This window comes from Dreissena polymorpha, chromosome 3, assembly GCF_020536995.1.
Source record: "Dreissena polymorpha isolate Duluth1 chromosome 3, UMN_Dpol_1.0, whole genome shotgun sequence".
Lineage (NCBI taxonomy): Eukaryota > Metazoa > Mollusca > Bivalvia > Myida > Dreissenidae > Dreissena > Dreissena polymorpha.
In genome coordinates, this window is record NC_068357.1 from 108,871,725 (window position 1) to 108,895,761 (window position 24,037).

At 40.5% G+C, this 24,037-nt stretch overlaps 1 protein-coding gene across 1 annotated transcript; it reads left to right on the forward strand.

Moving 5' to 3' along the window:
• The first annotated feature begins 305 nt into the window (after positions 1–305).
• Positions 306–24,010, forward strand: LOC127870955 (uncharacterized). The gene is made up of 7 exons (XM_052413559.1): positions 306–788; positions 2,314–2,460; positions 13,907–14,674; positions 15,559–15,704; positions 17,206–17,432; positions 18,350–18,476; positions 23,858–24,010. Exons 1-7 carry the CDS (start codon positions 564–566, stop codon positions 23,943–23,945), a joined length of 1,728 nt encoding a protein of 575 aa, XP_052269519.1. The 5' UTR covers positions 306–563; the 3' UTR covers positions 23,946–24,010.
• Positions 24,011–24,037: the final 27 nt, after the last annotated feature.

Genomic DNA, 24,037 nt, shown 5'->3' on the forward strand with positions numbered 1-24,037 from the left:
TCCGAAAACTAAGAGTAAAAACGGTAATCGGGATTTTATAAAACTATGTTTTTATTTTAACAACAAACTGAATAAATATATAAATGTATGTACATGTTCATAGTTACGTCCTTAACGAATAAGGCTTTTTAAGCAAATGTTAAATGGAAGCCTATTAAGCACAAGTGGGCGCAACATTAAGTTTTACTTTCTGTAATGCTCATCGCATAGGCGCACATTTAGGCGAGAAGCGACACACTTGGACAGAATTGACGTTTTACAATATTTCAACGACGTCATGCAGTTAAAACACGACGTTTCATGTCGTCATAATACAACGCCGTTAGTATTGAACGCTAGCAACAGGAAGACGTTGTATCAAAACCAGTTAACGCTTTCACTTTAAGAAAAACATAAGTATCAACTGCATGCGTACAGAAAAAAAATCAGATTTTCACAAAGCGTGAAAATAAAACTTAAATCCCGCTGATACTATAAAATTAGAAAGTCTTCGGAGTCATAACATGAAGGCAGCATATCTAGGAACCTCAACCATTTGCTAGTCCAAGTCTTGCGTTGGAAAGATGGCGTTTAGACGCGATGAGCAAATTGGCGTTACTAGCAAACATCTAATGGGGCTTTTGGAGCCGGATTCATTCTGGGAGCTTGTGGAGAATCTGCTGCTGCACTCCTGTCGGGACAACGTACGCCGGCAACGGCACAACGCTGCCATATCGACGCTCTGCAGAGGACACGCGCTCGTATGCGTCACGAAAGAAGCCAAGAGCCCGACACCTCCCGCTAAAAAGGTACCAGATGTTATATTGTATATTGTGTAAATGACATCATTTTAATTTATGTATGTCTGTCACCATCGTAATATATTCAAAACTATCGCAAGGTAAAGACCCCCGATAATGTTTAGGCCTTACCCTTTTTCCATTATGAATGTATGGACAAATGAGTCGCGCTCTGTGAAAATTGGGTTGAATGCATGTGCGAAAGGGTCGTCCCAGATTCAGGGACGACTGTTCGCTTTTATGTTATTTTTCGTTTAAAGAAAGTCTCTTCTTAGCAAAAATCCAGTTAAGGCGAAACGTGTCGTCACTGATTGGATTGTGAGGACGGCACACCGCACCGACTTATCTGAGATGACCCTTGACGCACATGCATTAAACCCCCTTTTCACGGAGCACAGCCCATGCATATGCGCAATGTCAATATTTGCTTTTGGAAATAAATTTTGTTTAAAGATCCCGATTTGTGATCGTGAGGCTTTAGTATTAATCATTGAAGATGTACAGAAATCTATTGGCAGTGAATGTTTTACGTGCAGTTTAAATGATATGTTTATAGTGATGATATATGCGCCTTCAATAATAATGCGAAACATTTTACATTTTTTATAATTCAAATTGTCTTCAAGTATTTAGTGTTTTGTATTTATTGGGTGTTGTTATAACACATAAACCTCTATCTGGCCCAATAACGAAACAGTTGTATGTATGTATGTATGTATGTTTTCTTTTGACCTTGCAGTCAAAGATAGCTCATGAAAGTGCAAGCACTTATTTCCAATGGGGTCCTTTGGTTTTGCTGAAGATACAGCACGAAGAAGAGACAATATTGGGATACAAGGAGTCCGGATGCAATACCCTAGCTCTTTGCGAATAGATCCATTGGTTCTTTAACGTGCTAAGTGTATAGCACCGATACATGCAATTACCTGGGTTTCATACCAGTACATCTCTAGTTGGGTGGAAAACACTTGAAGCATTTCTGAAATGTCCAATGCCCCGACCTGGCATTTAACCGGAGACCTCTGGAATGGTAGACCAGAGTGTTATCCGTCGACCACCTCACCACCACCCATAAGTTGGGTCCCTTAAGGATTTTTATATAAGGGTTAAAAATGGAGTTCCGACGTTGGTCCGACTCTGAAAAGTTCAGATAGAATTTATATCCACCCAGACAGAACTCGTGTCACTAAAATGAGCTTACTCTATGCTTAATTGTTTTCATCCCGCATGGGCCTGATTCTGGCTACAAATAATCATTCCGGAATGACCTGATATTTTCTAACACATATTTGGGACCATAATAATCGCTCCCTTGGTTCAAAGAGGTACCATGTGTCATTGAAATAAGAAGGCACATGGTACCGTTTTGCACCAATGGGACCATATGGAGCTTAAAACGTATTTATACAGAGCTACAGCGTGTTTGAGAGCTTCACAATCGTCCGTATAGGCTTGTATGCTAAGTAGTCACGTGGGACGTGTTCAATTATAATTATTAACAAGCGTTTTAAGCACTTAAGTATTTTTGTTAAAGATTAATGGTGGAAAAAGTGAAGAACATCTCAGGAAAGGCAGGCACTTCCAGCCGGTGGTGAGCAGACGAGCGTCCGAACATTTCTGGAGATCAGGACGGACCAAGAAATCTAAGCACCGAGCGAAAGCGGAAGCGGAAGTTAATAACGTAAGTTCTTATCATAGTTCACGTTAAAGACACTGCGGATACTCGGCAGAAGGTTACTGGTATTAATCAGCTTGCGACGGGACGAGATTCGTATATTTTCATAAATTATACAATTGTATGTGGTCGAAAAATATGATTGCCTATGCACTGTAAATGTCTAAATGAGTATCTATGACCGAAATTCGCCTTATAAAAACATGTACATGAAGAACACACAACACATAGCAAAAACGTCTTAGCACATTAAAATGCAAATAAAACAAGGCTTTAATCAACTGCGCTAAAATACTTAGAAGGACGCTAATTGAAAACAATTGTAGTACAGGGCATTTTTTATCTCTCTTTTACATAATATACATTTCCTTTTTTGCGAATTTCGTCATTTGTACAATGTGCCATAAAGGCTCGTGAAATAATTATTTTATCCAATCATACTCATTGTTCTGATGTTAAATTCTCATGGGTCATTCTGTAAAACTGATAATTTCTGTCAAAATTTAAATGAGCACGCATGCATTTGAAATAAGACCGTGTAACGGATGCATGTACAATATTGTTTAAATAATGTTTATTAATATAACATTTTTCGATTGTATAATTAAATGCAAGTGAAAAAAATAAATAAAACTCATTTTAATTCATATTCCATGGTTTTGTTTTATTTGTAAAATTGTTGCAATTGATATTATATAGGTAATTTCATCATGGACTATATTGGTCCACTCCTTCGATTACATTTCTATAAACATTAATCGTCTTAATAAAACACCCTCCCTCCCTGACCACTACACTCTGGATATAGTAAACACGCGCCTTCCCTACTCGCCACACTCTGGTTAAAGTAATCACGCCCCCAATAACCACTACATTCAGGTTATAGTAAAAACGCGCCTTCCCTAACCACTACACTCTGGTTAAAGTAATCTCGCCCCCTCCCCTAAACACTACACTCAGGTTATAGTAATCACGCGTCCTCCCTGATCATTACACTCGGGTTATAGTAATCACGCGTACTCACTAACCACTACACTGAGGCTATAATAATCACGGGTCCTCCCTGACCACTACACTCTTGTTATAATAATCACGCGTCCTTCCTGACCATTACACTCGGGTTATATTAAACACACACCCTCCCTGACCACTACACTCTGGTTACAGTAATCACGCGTCCCCCCTGACCACTACACTCTGGTTATAGTAATCACACGTCCTCCCTGACCACTACACTCTGGTTACAGTAAACACTCACCATCCATGACCACTACACTCTGGTTACAGTAATCGCGCGTCCTTCCTGACCACTACACTCTGGTTATAATAATAACGCGTCCTCCATGACAACTGTTCGCTGGTTATAGTAATCACGTGCTCTCCCTGACCACTACACTCTGGTAATAATAATCACGCGTCCTCCCTGAACACTACACTCGGGTTATAATAATCACACGTCCTCCTTGATCACTACACTCTGGTTATAATAATCACACGTCCTCTCTGACCACAACACTCTGGTTACAATAATCACAAGTCCTCCCTGACTTCTACACTCTGGTTATAATAATCACGCGTCCTTCCTGACCACTACACTCTGGTCATAATAACCACACGTCCTCCCTGACCACTACACTCTGGTTATAATAATCACACGTCCTCCCTGACCACTACAATCTGGTTATAATAATCACAAGTCCTTCTTGACCACTACACTCTGGTTATAATAATCACACGTCCTCCCTGACCACAACACTCTGGTTACAATAATCACACGTCCTCCATGACTACTACACTCTGGTTATAATAATCACGCGTCCTTCCTGACCACTACACTCTGGTTATAATAATCACACGTGTTCCTTGACCACTACACTCTGGTTATAATAATCACGCGTCCTCCGTGACCACTTTACGCTGGTCATAATTACCACCCGTATTCCCTGACCACTACACTCTGGTTATAATAATCACACGTCCTTCCTGACCACTACACTCTGGTTATAATAATCACACGTGTTCCTTGACCACTACACTCTGGTTATAATAATCACGCGTCCTCCGTGGCAACTGTACGCTGGTCATAATAATCACACGTCCTCCCTGACCACTACACTCTGGTTATAATAATCACACGTCCTCCCTGACCACTACACTCTGGTTATAATAATCACACGTCCTCCCTGACCACTACACTCTGGTTATAGTAATCACACGTCCTCCCTGACCACTACACTCTGGTTATAGTAATCACACGTCCTCCCTGACCACTACACTCTGGTTATAAAAATCACACGTCCCCCCTGACCACTACACTCTGGTTATAGTAATCACACGTCCTCCCTGACTACTACACTCTGGTTATAGTAATCACACGTCCTCCCTGACTACTACACTCTGGTTATAGTAATCACACGTCCTCCCTGACCACTACACTCTGGTTACAGTAAACACTCACCATCCATGACCACTACACTCTGGTTACAGTAATCACGCGTCCTCCCTGACCACTACACTCTGGTTATAATAATAGCGCGTCCTCCATGACCACTGTACGCTGGTTATAGTTATCACGTGCTCTCCCTGACCACCACACTCCGGTTATAATAATCACGCGTCCTCCCTGACCACTACACTCGGGTTATAATAATCACACGTCCTCCCTGACTACTACACTCTGGTTATAATAATCACGCGTCCTTCCTGACCACTTCACTCTGGTTATAATAATCACACGTGTTCCTTGACCACTACACTCTGGTTATAATAATCACGCGTCCTCCGTGACCACTGTACCCTGGTCATAATAACCACACGTCCTCCCTGACCACTGCACTCTGGTTATAATAATAACGCGTCCTCCATGACCACTGTACGCTGGTTATAGTTATCACGTGCTCTCCCTGACCACTACACTCTGGTTATAATAATCACGCGTCCTCCCTGACCATTACACTCGGGTTATAATAATCACACGTCCTCCCTGACTACTACACTCAGGTTATAATAATCACGCGTCCTTCCTGACCACTACACTCTGGTTATAATAATCACACGTGTTCCTTGACCACTACACTCTGGTTATAATAATCACGCGTCCTTCCTGACCACTACACTCTGGTTATAATAATCACACGTGTTCCTTGACCACAACAATCTGGTTATAATAATCGCGCGTCCTCCGTGACCACTGTACGCTGGTCATAATAACCACACGTCCTCCCTGACCACTGCACTCTGGTTATAATAATCACACGTCCTCCCTGACCACTACAATCTGGTTATAATAATCACACGTGTTCCTTGACCACTTCACTCTGGTTATAATAATCACACGTCCTCCCTGACCACAACACTCTGGTTACAATAATCACACGTCCTCCATGACTACTACACTCTGGTTATAATAATCACGCGTCCTTCCTGACCACTACACTCTGGTTATAATAATCACACGTGTTCCTTGACCACTACACTCTGGTTATAATAATCACGCGTCCTCCGTGACCACTGTACGCTGGTCATAATAACCACCCGTCTTCCCTGACCACTACACTCTGGTCATAATAATCACGCGTCCTTCCTGACCACTACACTCTGGTTATAATAATCACACGTGTTCCTTGACCACTACACTCTGGTTATAATAATCACGCGTCCTCCGTGACCACTGTACGCTGGTCATAATAATCACACGTCCTCCCTGACCACTACACTCTGGTTATAATAATCACACGTCCTCTCTGACTACTACACTCTGGTTATAGTAATCACGCGTCCTCCCTGACCACTACACTCTGGTAACAGTAAACACTCACCATCCATGACCATTATACTCTGGTTACAGTAATCACGCGTCCTCCCTGACTACTACACTATTGTTATAATAATAACGCGTCCTCCATGACCACTGTACGCTGGTTATAGTTATCACGTGCTCTCCCTGACCACTACACTCTGGTTATAATAATCACGCGTCCTCCCTGACCACTACACTCGGGTTATAATAATCACACGTCCTCCTTGACCACTACACTCTGGTTATAATAATCACGCGTCCTCCCTGACCACAACACTCTGGTTACAATAATCACACGTCCTCCCTGACTACTACACTCTGGTTATAATAATCACGCGTCCTTCCTGACCACTACACTCTGGTTATTATAATCACACGTGTTCCTTGACCACTTCACTCTGGTTATAATAATCACGCGTCCTCCCTGACCACTACACTCATGTTACAGTAAACACTCACCATCCATGACCACTACACTCTGGTTACAGTAATCACGCGTCCTCCCTGACTACTACACTATGGTTATAATAATAACGCGTCCTCCATGACCACTGTACGCTGGTTATAGTTATCACGTGCTCTCCCTGAACACTACACTCTGGTTATAATAATCATGCGTCCTCCGTGACCACTACACTCGGGTTATAATAATCACACGTCCTTCCTGACCACTACACTCTGGTTATAATAATCACACGTGTTCCTTGACCACTACACTCTGGTTATAGTAATCACGCGTCCTCCGTGGCAACTGTACGCTGGTCATAATAATCACACGTCCTCCCTGACCACTACACTCTGGTTATAATAATCACACGTCCTCCCTGACCACTACACTCTGGTTATAATAATCACACGTCCTCCCTGACCACTACACTCTTGTTATAGTAATCACACGTCCTCCCTGACTACTAAACTCTGGTTATAGTAATCACACGTCCGCCCTGACCACTACACTCTGGTTATAGTAATCACACGTCCTCCCTGACCACTACACTCTGGTTATAAAAATCACACGTCCCCCCTGACCACTACACTCTGGTTATAGTAATCACACGTCCTCCCTGACTACTACACTCTGGTTATAGTAATCACACGTCCTCCCTGACTACTACACTCTGGTTATAGTAATCACACGTCCTCCCTGACCACTACACTCTGGTTACAGTAAACACTCACCATCCATGACCACTACACTCTGGTTACAGTAATCACGCGTCCTCCCTGACCACTACACTCTGGTTATAATAATAGCGCGTCCTCCATGACCACTGTACGCTGGTTATAGTTATCACGTGCTCTCCCTGACCACCACACTCCGGTAATAATAATCACGCGTCCTCCCTGACCACTACACTCAGGTTGTAATAATCACACGTCCTCCCTGACTACTACACTCAGGTTATAATAATCACGCGTCCTTCCTGACCACTACACTCTGGTTATAATAATCACACGTGTTCCTTGACCACTACACTCTGGTTATAATAATCACGCGTCCTTCCTGACCACTTCACTTTGGTTATAATAATCACACGTGTTCCTTGACCACTACACTCTGGTTATAATAATCACGCGTCCTCCGTGACCACTGTACGCTGGTCATAATAACCACACGTCCTCCCTGACCACTGCACTCTGGTTATAATAATAACGCGTCCTCCATGACCACTGTACGCTGGTTATAGTTATCACGTGCTCTCCCTGACCACTACACTCTGGTTATAATAATCACGCGTCCTCCCTGACCACTACACTCGGGTTATAATAATCACACGTCCTCCCTGACTACTACACTCAGGTTATAATAATCACGCGTCCTTCCTGACCACTACACTCTGGTTATAATAATCACACGTGTTCCTTGACCACTACACTCTGGTTATAATAATCACGCGTCCTTCCTGACCACTACACTCTGGTTATAATAATCACACGTGTTCCTTGACCACTACACTCTGGTTATAATAATCGCGCGTCCTCCGTTACCACTGTACGCTGGTCATAATAACCACACGTCCTCCCTGACCACTGCACTCTGGTTTAATAATCACACGTCCTCCCTGACCACTACAATCTGGTTATAATAATCACACGTGTTCCTTGACCACTACACTCTGGTTATAATAATCACACGTCCTCCCTGACCACAACACTCTGGTTACAATAATCACAAGTCCTCCATGACTACTACACTCTGGTTATAATATTCACGCTTCCTTCCTGACCACTACACTCTGGTTATAATAATCACACGTGTTCCTTGACCACTACACTCTGGTTATAATAATCACGCGTCCTCCGTGACCACTGTACGCTGGTCATAATAACCACCCGTCTTCCCTGACCACTACACTCTGGTCATAATAATCACGCGTCCTTCCTGACCACTACACTCTGGTTATAATAATCACACGTGTTCCTTGACCACTACACTCTGGTTATAATAATCACGCGTCCTCCGTGACCACTGTACGCTGGTCATAATAATGACACGTCCTCCCTGACCACTACACTCTGGTTATAATAATCACACGTCCTCCCTGACTACTACACTCTGGTTATAGTAATCACGCGTCCTCCCTGACCACTACACTCTGGTAACAGTAAACACTCACCATCCATGACCATTATACTCTGGTTAAAGTAATCACGCGTCCTCCCTGACTACTACACTATTGTTATAATAATAACGCGTCCTCCATGACCACTGTACGCTGGTTATAGTTATCACGTGCTCTCCCTGACCACTACACTCTGGTTATAATAATCACGCGTCCTCCCTGACCACTACACTCGGGTTATAATAATCACACGTCCTCCTTGACCACTACACTCTGGTTATAATAATCACGCGTCCTCCCTGACCACAACACTCTGGTTACAATAATCACACGTCCTCCCTGACTACTACACTCTGGTTATAATAATCACGCGTCCTTCCTGACCACTACACTCTGGTTATTATAATCACACGTGTTCCTTGACCACTTCACTCTGGTTATAATAATCACGCGTCCTCCCTGACCACTACACTCATGTTACAGTAAACACTCACCATCCATGACCACTACACTCTGGTTACAGTAATCACGCGTCCTCCCTGACTACTACACTATGGTTATAATAATAACGCGTCCTCCATGACCACTGTACGCTGGTTATAGTTATCACGTGCTCTCCCTGAACACTACACTCTGGTTATAATAATCATGCGTCCTCCGTGACCACTACACTCGGGTTATAATAATCACACGTCCTCCTTGACCACTACACTCTGGTTATAATAATCACACGTCATCCCTGACCACAACACTCTGGTTACAATAATCACACGTCCTCCCTGACTACTACACTCTGGTTATAATAATCACGCGTCCTTCCTGACCACTACACTCTGGTTATAATAATCACACGTGTTCCTTGACCACTACACTCTGGTTATAATAATAACGCGTCCTTTCTGACCACTACACTCTGGTTATAATAATCACACGTGTTCCTTGACCACTACACTCTGGTTATAATAATCACGCGTCCTCCGTGACCACTGTACTCTGGTCATAATAACCACCCGTCTTCCCTGACCACTACACTCTGGTCATAATAATCACACGTCCTTCCTGACCACTACACTCCGGTTATAATAATCACACGTGTTCCTTGACCACTACACTCTGGTTATAATAATCACGCGTCCTCCGTGACCACTGTACGCTGGTCATAATAATCACACGTCCTCCCTGACCACTACACTCTGGTTATAATAATCACACGTCCTCCTTGACCACTACACTCTGGTTATAATAATCACGCGTCCTCCATGACCTCTACACTCTGGTTATAGTAATCACACGTCCTCCCTGACTACTACACTCTGGTTATAGTAATCACACGTTCTCCCTGACTACTACACTCTGGTTATAGTAATCACGCGTCCTCCCTGACCACTACACTCTGGTTATAGTAATCACACGTCCTCCCTGACCAGTACACTCTGGCTATAATAATCACACGTCCTCCCTGACCACTAACCTCTGGTTATAATTATCACACGTCCTCCCTGACCACTACACTCTGGTTATAATAATCACACGTCCTCCCTGACCACTACACTCTGGTTATAGTAATCACACGTCCTCCATGACTACTACACTCTGGTTATAATAATCACGCGTCCTTCCTGACCACTACACTCTGGTTATAATAATCACACGTCCTCCCTGACCACTACACTCTGGTTATAGTAATCACACGTCCTCCCTGACCACTACACTCTGGTTATAGTAATCACACGTCCTGCCTGACTACTACACTCTGGTTATAATAATCACACGTCCTCTCTGACCACTACACTCTGGTTATAATAATCACGCGTCTACCCTGACCATTACACGCTGGTTATTATAAACACGCGCCCTCCCTGACCACTACACTCTGGTTATAATTATCACGCGTCCTCCTTGACCACTACAATCTGGTTATAATAATCACGCGTCCTCCTGACCACTTCACTCTGGTTATAGTAATAACGCGTCCTCCATGACCACTATATGCTGGTTAAAGTTATCACGCGCCCTCCCTGACCACTACATTCTGGTTATAATAATCACACGTCCTCCTTGACTACTACACTCTGGTTATAATAATCACAAGTCCTCCTTGACTACTACACTCTGGTTATAATAATCACGCGTCCTCCTTGACTTCTACACTCTGGTTATGATGATCACGCGTCCTCCCTGACCCGACACTCTGGTAACAATAATCACACGTCCTTTCTGATCACAACACTCTGGTTACAATAATCACGCGTCCTCCCTGACCACTTTACACTGGTTATAGTAATCACGCGGACTCCATGATCACCACACTCTGGTTATAGAAATAACGCGCCCTCCATGATCACCACAATCTGGTTATAGTAATCGCGCGCACTCCGTGATCACCACAATCTGGTTATAGTTATCACGCGTCCTCCCTGACCACTATACCATGGTTATAGTAATCTCGCGTACTCCCTGACCATTACACGCTGGTTATAGTAATCACGCGTCCTCCCTGACCACTACACTCTGGTTATAAAAATCACGCGTACTCACTGACCACTTCACTCTGGTTATAGCAATCACACCTCCTCATTAACCACTACACCCTGGTCATAATAATCACACGTCCTCCCTGACCACTACATTCTGGTTATAGTAATCACGCTTACTCGCTGACCATTCCATTCAGGTTATAGCAATCACACGTCCTCCCTGACCGCTACACTCTGGTTATAGTAATCACACGTTCTCCCTGACCACTACACTCTGGTTATAGTAATCACACGTCCTCCCTGACCGCTACACTCTGGTTATAATAATCTCACGTCCTCCCTGACCACTACACTCTGGTTATAATAATCACACGTCCTGCCTGACCATTACACGCTGGTTATAATAAACACGCGTCCTCCCTTACCACTACACTCTGGTTATAATAATCACACGTCCTCCCTGACCACTACACTCTGGTTATAGTATAACGCTCCCTCCATGGCCACCACACTATTGTTATAGTAACCATTCGTCCTCCCTGACAACTACACTTTGGTTTTAGTAAACACGCCCCCTCCCTGACCACTAAACTACGGTTATAATAAACACACGCCCTTCCTGACCACTACACTATGGTTATAATAAACACGTTCCCTCCCTGACCACTACACTCTGGGTATAATAATCACGCGTCCTCCCTGACCATTACACGCTGGTTATAATAATCACGCGTCCTTCCTGACCATTACACTCTGGTTTTAGTATAACGCGACCTCCCTGACCACTACACTGTGGTACTAGTATAACGCGCCTTCCTTGACCACTACACTATGGTTAAAATAAACACGTGCCCTCCAAGACCACTACACTGTGGCTATAATAATCACGCGTCCTCCTTGACCATTACACGCTGGTTATAGTAATCACGCGGCCTGCCTGACCATTTCACTCTGGTATTAGTATAACGCGACCTCCCTGACCACTACACTGTGGTTATATTTTTAACACGCGCCCTCCCTGACCACTACACTCTGGTTATAATAAACACGCACCCTCCATGACCACTTCACTCTGGTTATATTTTTAACACGCGCCCTCCCTGACCACTACAATCTGGTTATAATAAACACGCACCCTCCATGACCACTAAACTCTGGTTATAGTAATAACGCGTACTTCCTGACCACTACACTCTGGTTATAATAATCACGCGTACTCACTGACCACTACGCTGTATTGGTTATAGTTATCACGCGTACTCACTGACCACTACACTCTGGTTATAGTAATCACAAGTACTCACTGACCACTACACTCTGGTTATAGTAATCACGCGTCCTCCCTGACCACTACTCTCTGGTTATAGTAAACACGCGCCCTTCCAAACCACTACACTCTGGTTATAGTAATCACGCATTCTCCATGACCACTTCAATCTGGTTATAGTAATAGCGCGTACTCACTGACCACTACACTCTGGTTACAGTAAACACGCGCCTTTCCAAACCATTACAATCTGTTATAGTAATCACGCGCCCTACCTGACGACTTTACTCTGGTCATAGCAAAAAAAATACAACTGTGTCAGAAAATGTAGAGACAACCAACGGGTTTAGATATAAGCATTTGATTTACCGATACTCAAGAATGAACATGTAATTATTGCAATAACGTTTATATCTGCAAACTATTAATTATTTGTTCATCGGTCGTTGTCTTACAACTACAAGGTTTTGTATTGCTCGCAATAGGATCCATTACATTATTGAGCGTTTAGTGATTTCACAGTTATCTTTCTAAAGTGAAACTGTGTTCATTACCGGTACACATGGGTATTTACCCTATAACGCAAATTTCATTGTCCATTACCCTAAGGCATTCACCAGCTAGGTTTTTATAGCCTGAATTCGGTCATAAAAACGCATGATCAAAGTGACACCAGATGAGCAAAAACAGGACAAAAACATGGTAAAGTAGCGTTGTAAAAAATTATGTTCAAAATTCAGTCATTAATAATGGACAAAACCCCCTGTAGCCGAACATTTAGAGTCACGAAAAATAATTATTTTGTTTAAAAAGGAGGTGTAAGAGATTAAGAGTGTCTGAACACTTAGAGTAATTTCAGCATATGACGTTTTGAATTATTGTATAATTCATGTTAACATAAATCTCTTAAATATTGCGGGATGTGTGTAACTAATCTTTATTAATAAGACAAACTCACAACACCGGAAATAATAATTCATAATCATGTATTACGGTTTTATAACTGATATTATGTTATGTAAAGTGTTAAATGCGGCTCAATTGCAACGAAAAAAAAACGTGTATGCAAATACAATATGTAAGTTTGTTAATCGTACTTGAAACGCTTAGCAATAACTTTTAATTTAACTTTTAAGATCATGATTCTTTTTTTTTCTTTGTTTTTCGTTCATGTATTACACAATGTTTATTCAGATAGCTTTAAGGCTGCTTTGAATTGTCAAAATGAAGAATTTACATTTTAAATATCCCAATAAACTAAATAAAATAATAAAAGAATAAGACGTTTGCTGAATAACATGTTTGAACACTTTATCAACATTCCTGACGTGTATTTCATATACAGCGTATGGAAGACGAGACCGCTAAAACTGCAAAAGCGGACAAAACTCCAAACGACAAACACACCGAAAATGGACAGTCAGCGAAGTTATATTCCCGCGCGACGCGTAGCGAATGCAGCGTTAATGACCAGGATGTAATTTTCCTCAATAACGCTAGCGTTCCACCGTCTGAACGCTTATGGCGATTTGCCATTAAAAATCGTAAGAAACAACAGGACCTAAAAGACGAACAAGCGCAATCCACGAGCCAAACACATATCCCTAGCGTCCGAAGCAATGAAGCAATATTCGAGGGCCTGAAGCACAGACTAAAAGACGCGAGAAACGAGCTTATTCAGGACAAGGGTCCCTCGAAGGCACGGAAAAAGAAAAAGAAGTCTTCGGAAAGGCAGATGAAAGCCCATAAATACAAGAGTGAATATCGCTCAGTAAAATCAAAGGCGAGGCACATGGAAACGTGCGAAACGAAAAAAGCGAATGAGGCCAACACATCCAAAAAGTCCACGCAATTGGACGAAGCAAAGGATAACTCACATGCAACAACAGTGCAGACGGAAATGGAACCAAAAAGTAAGGAAACCCAGCATGACATCTGCAACAAGCAGGTACAAGATTTGATAGACATCAGCAAAAGCAAAAACGATTGGAAGCCGGGCAGCATTTCTATGGTAACTTTCGAAGAGAAAAAGAGCATGTATGACAGCGTTCTGAAGAAGCGACTCAACTGCGGGAGCAGGCTCGAGACCCTGAGTAAAGAAATAGGAAAAAAGGCAAGCAATTAGCTACGTTTATGTTCTGCCAACACACTGCACAAGCAGTCAATGAAATGATAATCTTCATGAACTATTATCTTATTTTTATCTTACGTTTCCTTGTTCGTAGTTTGTTCTTTAGCAAAATCAAAATGGCAAGTTGTCATAGAAGGAATGAAAAAAGTGGCAAGTAGCGTACCATACCGGTTTGATAAAGTAGATTCTTGACACAGAAAATAACAACAACTAATCTTATGGTAAGAATATTATGCTCATGGTGTTGATACTATTGATGATGATGATGAAGATGATGATAATGATGATGATGATGGTGGTGATGATGATGATGATGATGATGATGATGATGATGATGATGATGATGATGATGATGATGATGATGATGATAATGATGATGATGATGATGGTGGTGATGATGATGATGATGATGATGATGATGATGATGATGATGATGATGATGATGATGATAAATATGAAAACAATTATATCATGGATATGATAATATTGCTCAAAATGATAATATTCGAGGCAGCTAAGATGCCTAAGATTTGCTTCTGCTTGTGATGATGATATTTTGTGCTCCTTATGTAGCTGTGTTTGATGATTGCAATAATCGAACCTTTACCCTGCATTTTGCGTGTACACGATTATCATAAACAATTCTTTCCTCTCACAAGCACTTCATGTTTGCTTTCTTCCCAGACCGTGTGGGGCCGTAATATTGTGGTAGGATGTGACAGACGGCTGAATATGAACCTAAGCGTTGTACAAAATCAGACTAAAAATATATCTTAGTGATCGGGGGTAAATTGTGAAAGTCGGCTGACGATGTACCCTTATCAAAATTAGACTATAAACCCGAACCTTTCCCATTTTGCCTTTAGAACCCACGGACGACGCTGAGCCGCGAGACAACCATGAAGTACGCGGAGTTGAAGACAGAGTACCTGAAGTTCTGCTACCAGGAGGCGGCGCTGCGCCACCAGATCGCCATCCTGCAGGCCGAGATCTACATGATGCAGAATAAAGGGTATGTGTTGTCCGCCTAGTGACTGGGAGCTCATGGGTTTGATCACCACTGTGGGAGCGTTCTTTAGATCTCTCCCAAAGACATCATGTACTGTAACTACCCACGAAACGGTCCGTGCGTGCAGAACATATGGCGTGGTGATTGTTCCGTTGTCAGATATTATAGGTCGAGACATATACGTTACACCAATATGATCCAGAACAAATGGGTAAGCGGTAAGAACATAAGTGTTAGAGTAGTTCTAACGTGGTACAGACAAAGTAGGTATAAAGGGTCCATTTGAATAAACAACATTGGATCAAATAAAAACAGCGACTCTATCAATAAGCTGAAAAACATCTGATTTAGAACAACGTGTATATGTGGTACCAGATATATTTGATTAACCAAACCTGACAACATTGGTATGTGGATCCATTTGGTTTGATTATATTATCAATTTTATGTGTTGAATTTCTCTAGGGCTAAACAATGAAAATTCAGGCACATGGACACCTATGTTTGATTATTCAGTCACATTAGTGTGCCTCTGTGCTTAAAGATCTTAGGGAAATGCATTTGCATGTGCGCTGTAAAAGGATATGTCGATATTCATATGTGTCTTGTTCTGAGAAAATTGTTCTTACTGCATGTGCGTTTAGTGTCGTCCCAGATTAGCCTGTGCAGTCCGACGACACATACCGCTTATATGATATTTATATTTTCAAGGAAGTCCCTCCTTACCGAAAATCAAGTTAAGGCGGAAAGTGTCGTCCCTGATTAGCCTGTGTGGCAAATAACAGGTTCTTTGTAATAAGCATCGATATCTCGTCATGTTGCAGAACATAGTGTACGTCCGTTGCGAAATTGAGGACTGATCTTGATAAGATGCATAGGGTTGATCAGATACAAAGATAAACAACTTTGCCCATAGTCATGATTCACAGCACATATTTGATCCTCTACAATAACAAATATATGTCGTTATTGTAACCCTGTAAGAAAAATCCCGAACACAATGAGGATTGATCCCGGGACATCCCGGTTCTTATGCAGGCACACACTGTACCGCGTCGCTATAAAAGCTACCTCACATAGCAAGAAAGTATTAGTTCTTAGGCTTCTACATCATCTTGATGCAAAACAAAGGGTTTCACCATATTCATAAATGTAAATATCTAGATCGATGTGTAGATATGCAAGCCGGGATCTGAACAGAAAGAATGTCCTTCGTACAAGGTGCTATAAGCTGAACACAATCGTTTACATCGTTTGTATCGCTTGCCATGTTAAGACGCCGGCAAAATGGATATTACTTTGTTTATAAGAAAGCCGCACGTTAGATGTTTCACCCACAACTACATCAAACACCTTTTAAAACCTGTCAGTGTTATATGTAGATATTATTAAAATACAAAATGTAATCAGCACGATAACAGGATGTATTTGATTCAATGAAATATATATCAACTCGAAATGTTTACTTTACCATTTGATTAAGAACTTTATTCCCATTTTGCAGATTCCATAAACGACCGGCTACAATCAAAACAATCACCCTCGATTCCAAATCAACTAATCTTCCGGTCAGACAGGAAATGACGTCAGAGGTATCACGTGACACGGAGTTTGATCACGTGCCATTGCTCCCGCGTTTGAAACCACCGAAACCATTGCTTCTCCTTCCAAGTCCAAACAGTGATAAAACGCCCGAAAAAACAAAACCGAAACAAGAGTCGAGACGTATTGGTAATATTCTTTAGTTTCTGAAATTTAGAGTAATAAAGAATTATATCGGAGATAACTGCATACATCAATCTCGTAGAAGGACTTCTTTGTAAACTAAATACTGCAAGTTTAAATATCATCAAATGATATAAGGAAATACTTTTACGTCGATCTGAGATTACAGATTTTCTTCGAGCAATAGATAACTTTTTATAACTTATTTTCGATTTGATATTGATCATTCTAATCTTTATATCGCTCATTCACAGTTTAAATCGCCCATTATGCAGTTTATGCTGTTCATTTTGCGTTTTATTTTTCTCGCTCAGAAACTTAAGATAACGTTAATTTCTCGCGGTCTACCACTCATTCTTCCAGAACGCGCGACCTTCAGTTTTTATCTAAACGCTGTTTACTTGTGACGCTCTGTATTGGAGCTTATTTGAAAACAACACGAAGTAAACGTAAAGCGATTTGAACCGTCGTGACGCGTAGTTTGAACTTACACGTATATCGTATGATATAACTATTGAAAGAATAATTGAGATAAAGAAAGTTAATCGATTACCTTGACACTCGTATTTTGTAAAATAAAACTAAATACGCGTAGATTTACCGATATGCTCATATCAACGCCAACAATGAACAATAAAATATGAGCCGCACTCTGTGAAAACGGGGCTTAAAACAAGTGCGTAAAGGGTCCTCCCAGATTAGCCTGTTTAATCTGCACAGGCTCATCAGGGACAACCTTGTCAGGCTTTCTGCTGACAAGAGACTTTCCTTACAAAAAGAAACAAAAAAAAGCGGAAAGTATAGTCCCTTATTAGGCTGTGCGGACTGCACAGGATAATATGGGACGACGCTTTACGCACACGCATTAGGTCCCGTTTCCCCAGAGCTTGACTCATAAAGGGTGTTTGTTTAATGTTCACTAGGGAGCTTGTCGAGTAGCGAGGCGGACGTCATGCTACTGCTGCCCTCTCTCACCGGCACGCCCGCACTCAGGGGCATCTGTTCCGTCTACAACCTGACTACCGAACTGGAGCCGCCACTAAAGAAAAGGTACGAGATATACTTATATATCGCCCCATTAGTGCAAAAAGGTACCATATACCATTACATTTTATTCACACTTGGTACCTTTTTGCAACAATTTGGCGTTTATACTATATGTATCGAGTTCTGGGAAAACTGGGTTTAATACAGGTGCGTAAAGTGTCGTCCCAAGATAAGTCTGTGCAGTCCACATAACCTAATCAGGTACGCCACTTTCCGTCTAAACTGGATTTTCATTTGAAGACTTCCTTAAGACGAAAAAGTTCATAAAGCGTAAAGTGTCGTCACTGATTAGCCTGCGTGAACTGCATATGATAATCCTTTAGGACACTTTACGTACATGCATTAAGCCCATTTTTCCGAGATCAAAGCTCATATCGTTCCTGCATATTGTTTTAATTCTTACATCTCTCGTTGTCACGTCCTCCACACGGGGCGTATGTTCCCATTTATTCCCCGAAAACTTCACCGGGGCGACGGTCTTTCATTGGACAGCGCTATTTTAATAGGTGTCTGGCTCGAGATACCATAAACATGTATACCAAAACATCCATGGAAACATAACGATGGTATTGTTATATCGTACGTTTGCCCAACCTAAAGGCTTTGTAAAACTGACATGTGTCATCTTGGATATTTTCTAATCTCGATGTTCACATGTATTAACATAATTAAGTCTGCTGAATTGAACTGTTCTTTATGGAAACTATGTAACGGTTATCCAGAATATCAGGTCTTAGGTGATCAATATAACGGAGCAATATGAACTATTTCGGTCCCGAATGCTTTCGTTAACAAATGATGTACTGCATGCTATTCATACTTGTAAGCAGGTTATCATAGTTGTATAGATATACATAGTAATACATATTTCTCTGGAACTTAAAATGTGTCATTTGTTAAACTAAGATATGTGTCTATTGTTTCATTCAATGAAAGTAATGGACAGATTTAATGTTCAAATACTTATTTTGTTTTTACAATTCTTTGTTGTAAAAAAATATGTTTAAAATGACTGACGACTAGAGATTGTTTTTTTCTTTCTGGATTTTAGAGCAAATAGAACAATACTCGTGTGCTTATATTCTCACTATTCCAGTTGGTACATTTTCTTTACTTTCATTAATACATATATGATGCATTTCTGTCTAAATTAATGCCAAAATAAATCTTGGTGAATATTTGTGTCCCTAAGATTGAGAACTAAAACAATGGTTAGCCCATTTATGCCTAGTGGACTCTCCCATCCTTCTAAATAGGATCTTTTTTTCTCCAAAATTAGGGATGTCTAGTATATTTATTTTTATATTTAGAATATTTCTTATAGAAATTCCATTAAGCAGACAGCGCAGACCCTGATGAAACGTCTCATCTGGGTCTACGCTGTTTGCCAAAGCCTTTTTCTAGACGCTATGCATAAATGGGTTAACATAAAATGGGTAAAAAAATTAAAGGTGTTTACTTTGAATGTGTGAGGATCATTATTTGTTCGGTAAATAATTCAGCAATTTTGAATAAGGATTGCAGAACAGTAAAACAACGAAAATCACTGAATATCAAAATGTCGATTGACAGTTCTTACACCTTAACATAATCGCCATGAAAAAGCTCATTTTATACCCAGTTAATATTGTTGTTTTGATCATAGTTCAATTGATCAACATGTCTTCTAATACATGTAAAACCAAAGGGAAACCTCAGCTGTAACAGCAACATGACAATTATATTATATACACATACAACAATTAACGTTATCATCCGAACTCGCAAAGAAAAGTTTCATTTATTCAATATCATATTCTACAGTGAATTTATCATATATTATACTTAAAATGTATCATTTTTGTCTGTTTAAAAGAATGATAACAAACACTGTTCTTAAATTTAATTGATGAAAGTCTTGTTCACGACAGTCATGAATTCCCTGAATATGATGTTTACGTATAGTTATCAATTTTCGGATAGATAAATGATACGCGTCAACCTACTAACTCTACTGTCAAGATCAAAGTTATATTGTCTCGTTGAAATATGCAACTTATACACCGAAGTACTGTATGCAATTTTTGCGACACTGTCTTTGTGAAACATTCTCCATAAAGTGTGCGAGCACGGGTTATTGATATGTTTCAAATCAGTAGGTATGCCGTTTTACTTTAAGATACTGAATCTGAAGAATATAGGAAATCATCTTGAAATGTATGAGTGTTTTTTTTATCATATTGGCCATTAATATGGCATGTAAAAAACGTATGTTTGTTTGTATTTCGACTGTTACCCTTATTTTTTAATGATTACCGGAGTATTCGATTCTTTACTTGTCTGCGCATTTATGCGTACGGAAATATTTCCGGAGAAGATTTTCAAAGTTGATGTTTAAATTAACCCAACCAAAAAGGCATGGCAGCTTTTTTCTTCAAATGTATTTAAAAACCAAACTGTTCAATATTGTAAGTAGGGATTTATTCATACTTCAACATTTAAAAGTTGTTTTATGTCCCCCACCACTATAATGGGGGACATATTGTTTTTGCCCTGTCTGTTGGTTGGTTGGTTGATTTGTTTGTTTGTTTGTTTGCTCCAACTTGAACATTTTGCCATAACTTTTGCAATACTGAAGATAAAAACTTCATATTTGGCATGCATGTGTATCTCACGGAGCTGTACATTTTTGAGTGGTGAAAGGTCAAGGTCAAGGTGATCCTTCAATGTCAATGGTCAAATATATAGCTTCAAAGCGGCGCAGTAGGGGACATAGTGTTTCTGACAAACACATATCTTGTTTTATCATTCATTTGTCATTGACGCGATTACATTTCTTAACCCTTTGCATGCTGGGAAATTTGTCGTCTGCTAAAATGTGGTCTGCTAAATTTCTAAAATTAGCATTTTCTTCGTGTTTTTTTTTCAAAGATTACTATCTGTGGCGTCTCATCTGGATTCAAACTGTTTGCAAAGGCCTTCAAAATTCGGTTCCAGCACTGAAAGCGTTAAATTGATACAATATGTGCAAGATATTTAATAATATTCAAATTAATGACAAAAATCGTTTTTATTATTTACTTAAATACTGTATTGAACGCTGCATATATTCCCTTTTAAATTAATTATATCAACATCCTTTAAAAACTTAAGCGTTCTATTTTTAGATATGTTTCAATAATTGAAACATAGTTCAGTTTGTTCGATGTTTCTTGTTTGTGGTCATTACAATTTATGTGGATTTGAATGGTAATATACTCTTCATTATCATCCCTTGTAATCCTTATCCTATCCTCGCCATTATCAATATCAGCCGCAGAACATCACAACCATCATCAGCATTAGCCGCAGAACATCACAACCATCATCAACATCAGTCGCAGAACATAACAACCATAATCAACATCAGCCGCAGAACATCACAACCATCATTAACTTCAGCCGCAGAACATCACAACCATCATCAACATCAGCCGCAGAACATCACAACCATCATCAACTTCAGTCGCAGAACATCCCAACCTTCGTCAACTTCAGCCGCAGAACATCACAACCATCATCAACATCAGCCGCAGAACATCACAACCATCATCAGCTTCAGCCGCAGAACATAACCACCATCATCAACATCAGCCGCAGAACATCACCACCATCATCAACATCAGCCGCAGAACATCACCAACATTAGCCACATAACATCACCACCATCATCAACATCAGCCGGAGAACATCACAAACATCATCGAAATTAGCCGCAGAACATCACCAGCATCATCAACAATAGCCGCATAACATCACCACCATCATCAACATCAGCCGGAGAACATCACAAACATCATCAATATTAGCCACAGAACATCACCACCATCATCAACATCAGCCGCAGAACATCACAAACATCATCGAAATTAGCCGCAGAACATCACCAGCATCATCAACAATAGCCGCATAACATCACCACCATCATCAACATCAGCCGGAGAACATCACAAACATCATCAACATTAGCCACAGAACATCACCACCATCATCAACATCAGCCGCAGAACATCACAAACATCATCGAAATAAGCCGCAGAACATCAACAGCATCATCAACAATAGCCGCATAACATCACCACCATCATCAACATCAGCCGGAGAACATCACAAACATCATCAACATTAGCCACAGAACATCACAAACATCATCAACATTAGCCACAGAACATCACAAACATCATCAATATTAACCGCAGAACATAACAACCACCATCAGCTTCAGCCGCAGAACATCACAAACATCATCGAAATTAGCCGCAGAACATCACCACCATCATCAACAATAGCCGCATAACACCATCATCAACTTCAGCAACAGCATCACGTCATATTCATTATCGTCATTAACATTATCATCACCGCAAATATCTCTATCGTTTCTCGATCAAGCTGTATGCGTCATAAGCAATCTTAATCATCGGCATATATGTATAATGGTATCATCATCACCAGCGTGTTATACACGATGTTAAATCATTATAGTATTACATTCATGTATCAAAGCATTAGTTTAGTAACTAGACATGATAATGCCTGACATTTCTATGATAAGAGCGAATGGGTATTGATTGATGATTGCAATATTGATAATCTGGTGATGGGAACAATACAGCTCATTATGTTGAAGTTAGTTATGATGTATATTGTGACGCTATTGTATGAACATGGTAATTTTAGGATGATAATAATAATGATGATGGTGATTTTGATGATTATAATGATGTACAATAATGTCAACGACGATGATGATCAGTAGCCAATTGTATAAATCTGGATAACTCTTATCCAGCGGATAACTTTTGGTTATCTTATCATAAAATTGAAGATAACCAAAAGTTATCCGTTGGATAAGAGTTATCCAGATTTATACAATTGGTTGCAGGAGCGCTATGATTATACTGTTTGAACTGGCGAACTAAAATGTTCCAGTTACGACCTATGAGCATTTCGTTTCACAGTGTACATGTATTACTTAAAAGCTCTGTTTTCTTGACAAAACTCAGATTGTTACCAAAGTGCGGTAATGCACGGCTATATATTTACACAGTAGCGCACAACTGTAGTGGCTTCAGCGCTTTGCTTATCAATATGTACATACGTTGTTCGAAAGCAAACAACTATACAATATAGATGATCATAAAGGGTGAATTCTGGTCGTGAATAATTTTAGTCGACTGCACGTTAGGAAATGCACTTTGGAACCGTTATGTTTCAGGCAATATAGCTTTATGCGGACACGCATTTCAATAACTTGAAATGCTTGATTAATATAGGGTGCAGGGCGTTAAGAAAAGTATATGTATTTTGTTTGGAGAAAATGGGTAAGTTTCTTATTTACATAATACAGTTTAATTTCTTTTCAGACAACCGGATGTTCTTCTAAAACCTGCTACACCCGGCGTAAAAATTGTACACAGGCTGCCGAAAATGTGCAGAATTCTTCAGTTGTAAATTCTATAAGGAAATAAGTAATCGTCGTTTGTATTTTTGTAACTTACAATAAAACAATGATAATATATGTTTTAATATTTTATTTCGATGAT

Excerpts from the sequence above, each read along its gene's own strand:
- LOC127870955 (XM_052413559.1), top strand. The coding sequence starts at position 564 with ATGGCGTTTAGACGCGATGAGCAAATTGGCGTTACTAGCAAACATCTA. Across the intron at positions 17,433-18,349 it reads ACAAGAGTCGAGACGTATTG|GGAGCTTGTCGAGTAGCGAG; the intron begins GTAATATTCTTT and ends AATGTTCACTAG. Across the intron at positions 18,477-23,857 it reads GAGCCGCCACTAAAGAAAAG|ACAACCGGATGTTCTTCTAA; the intron begins GTACGAGATATA and ends ATTTCTTTTCAG.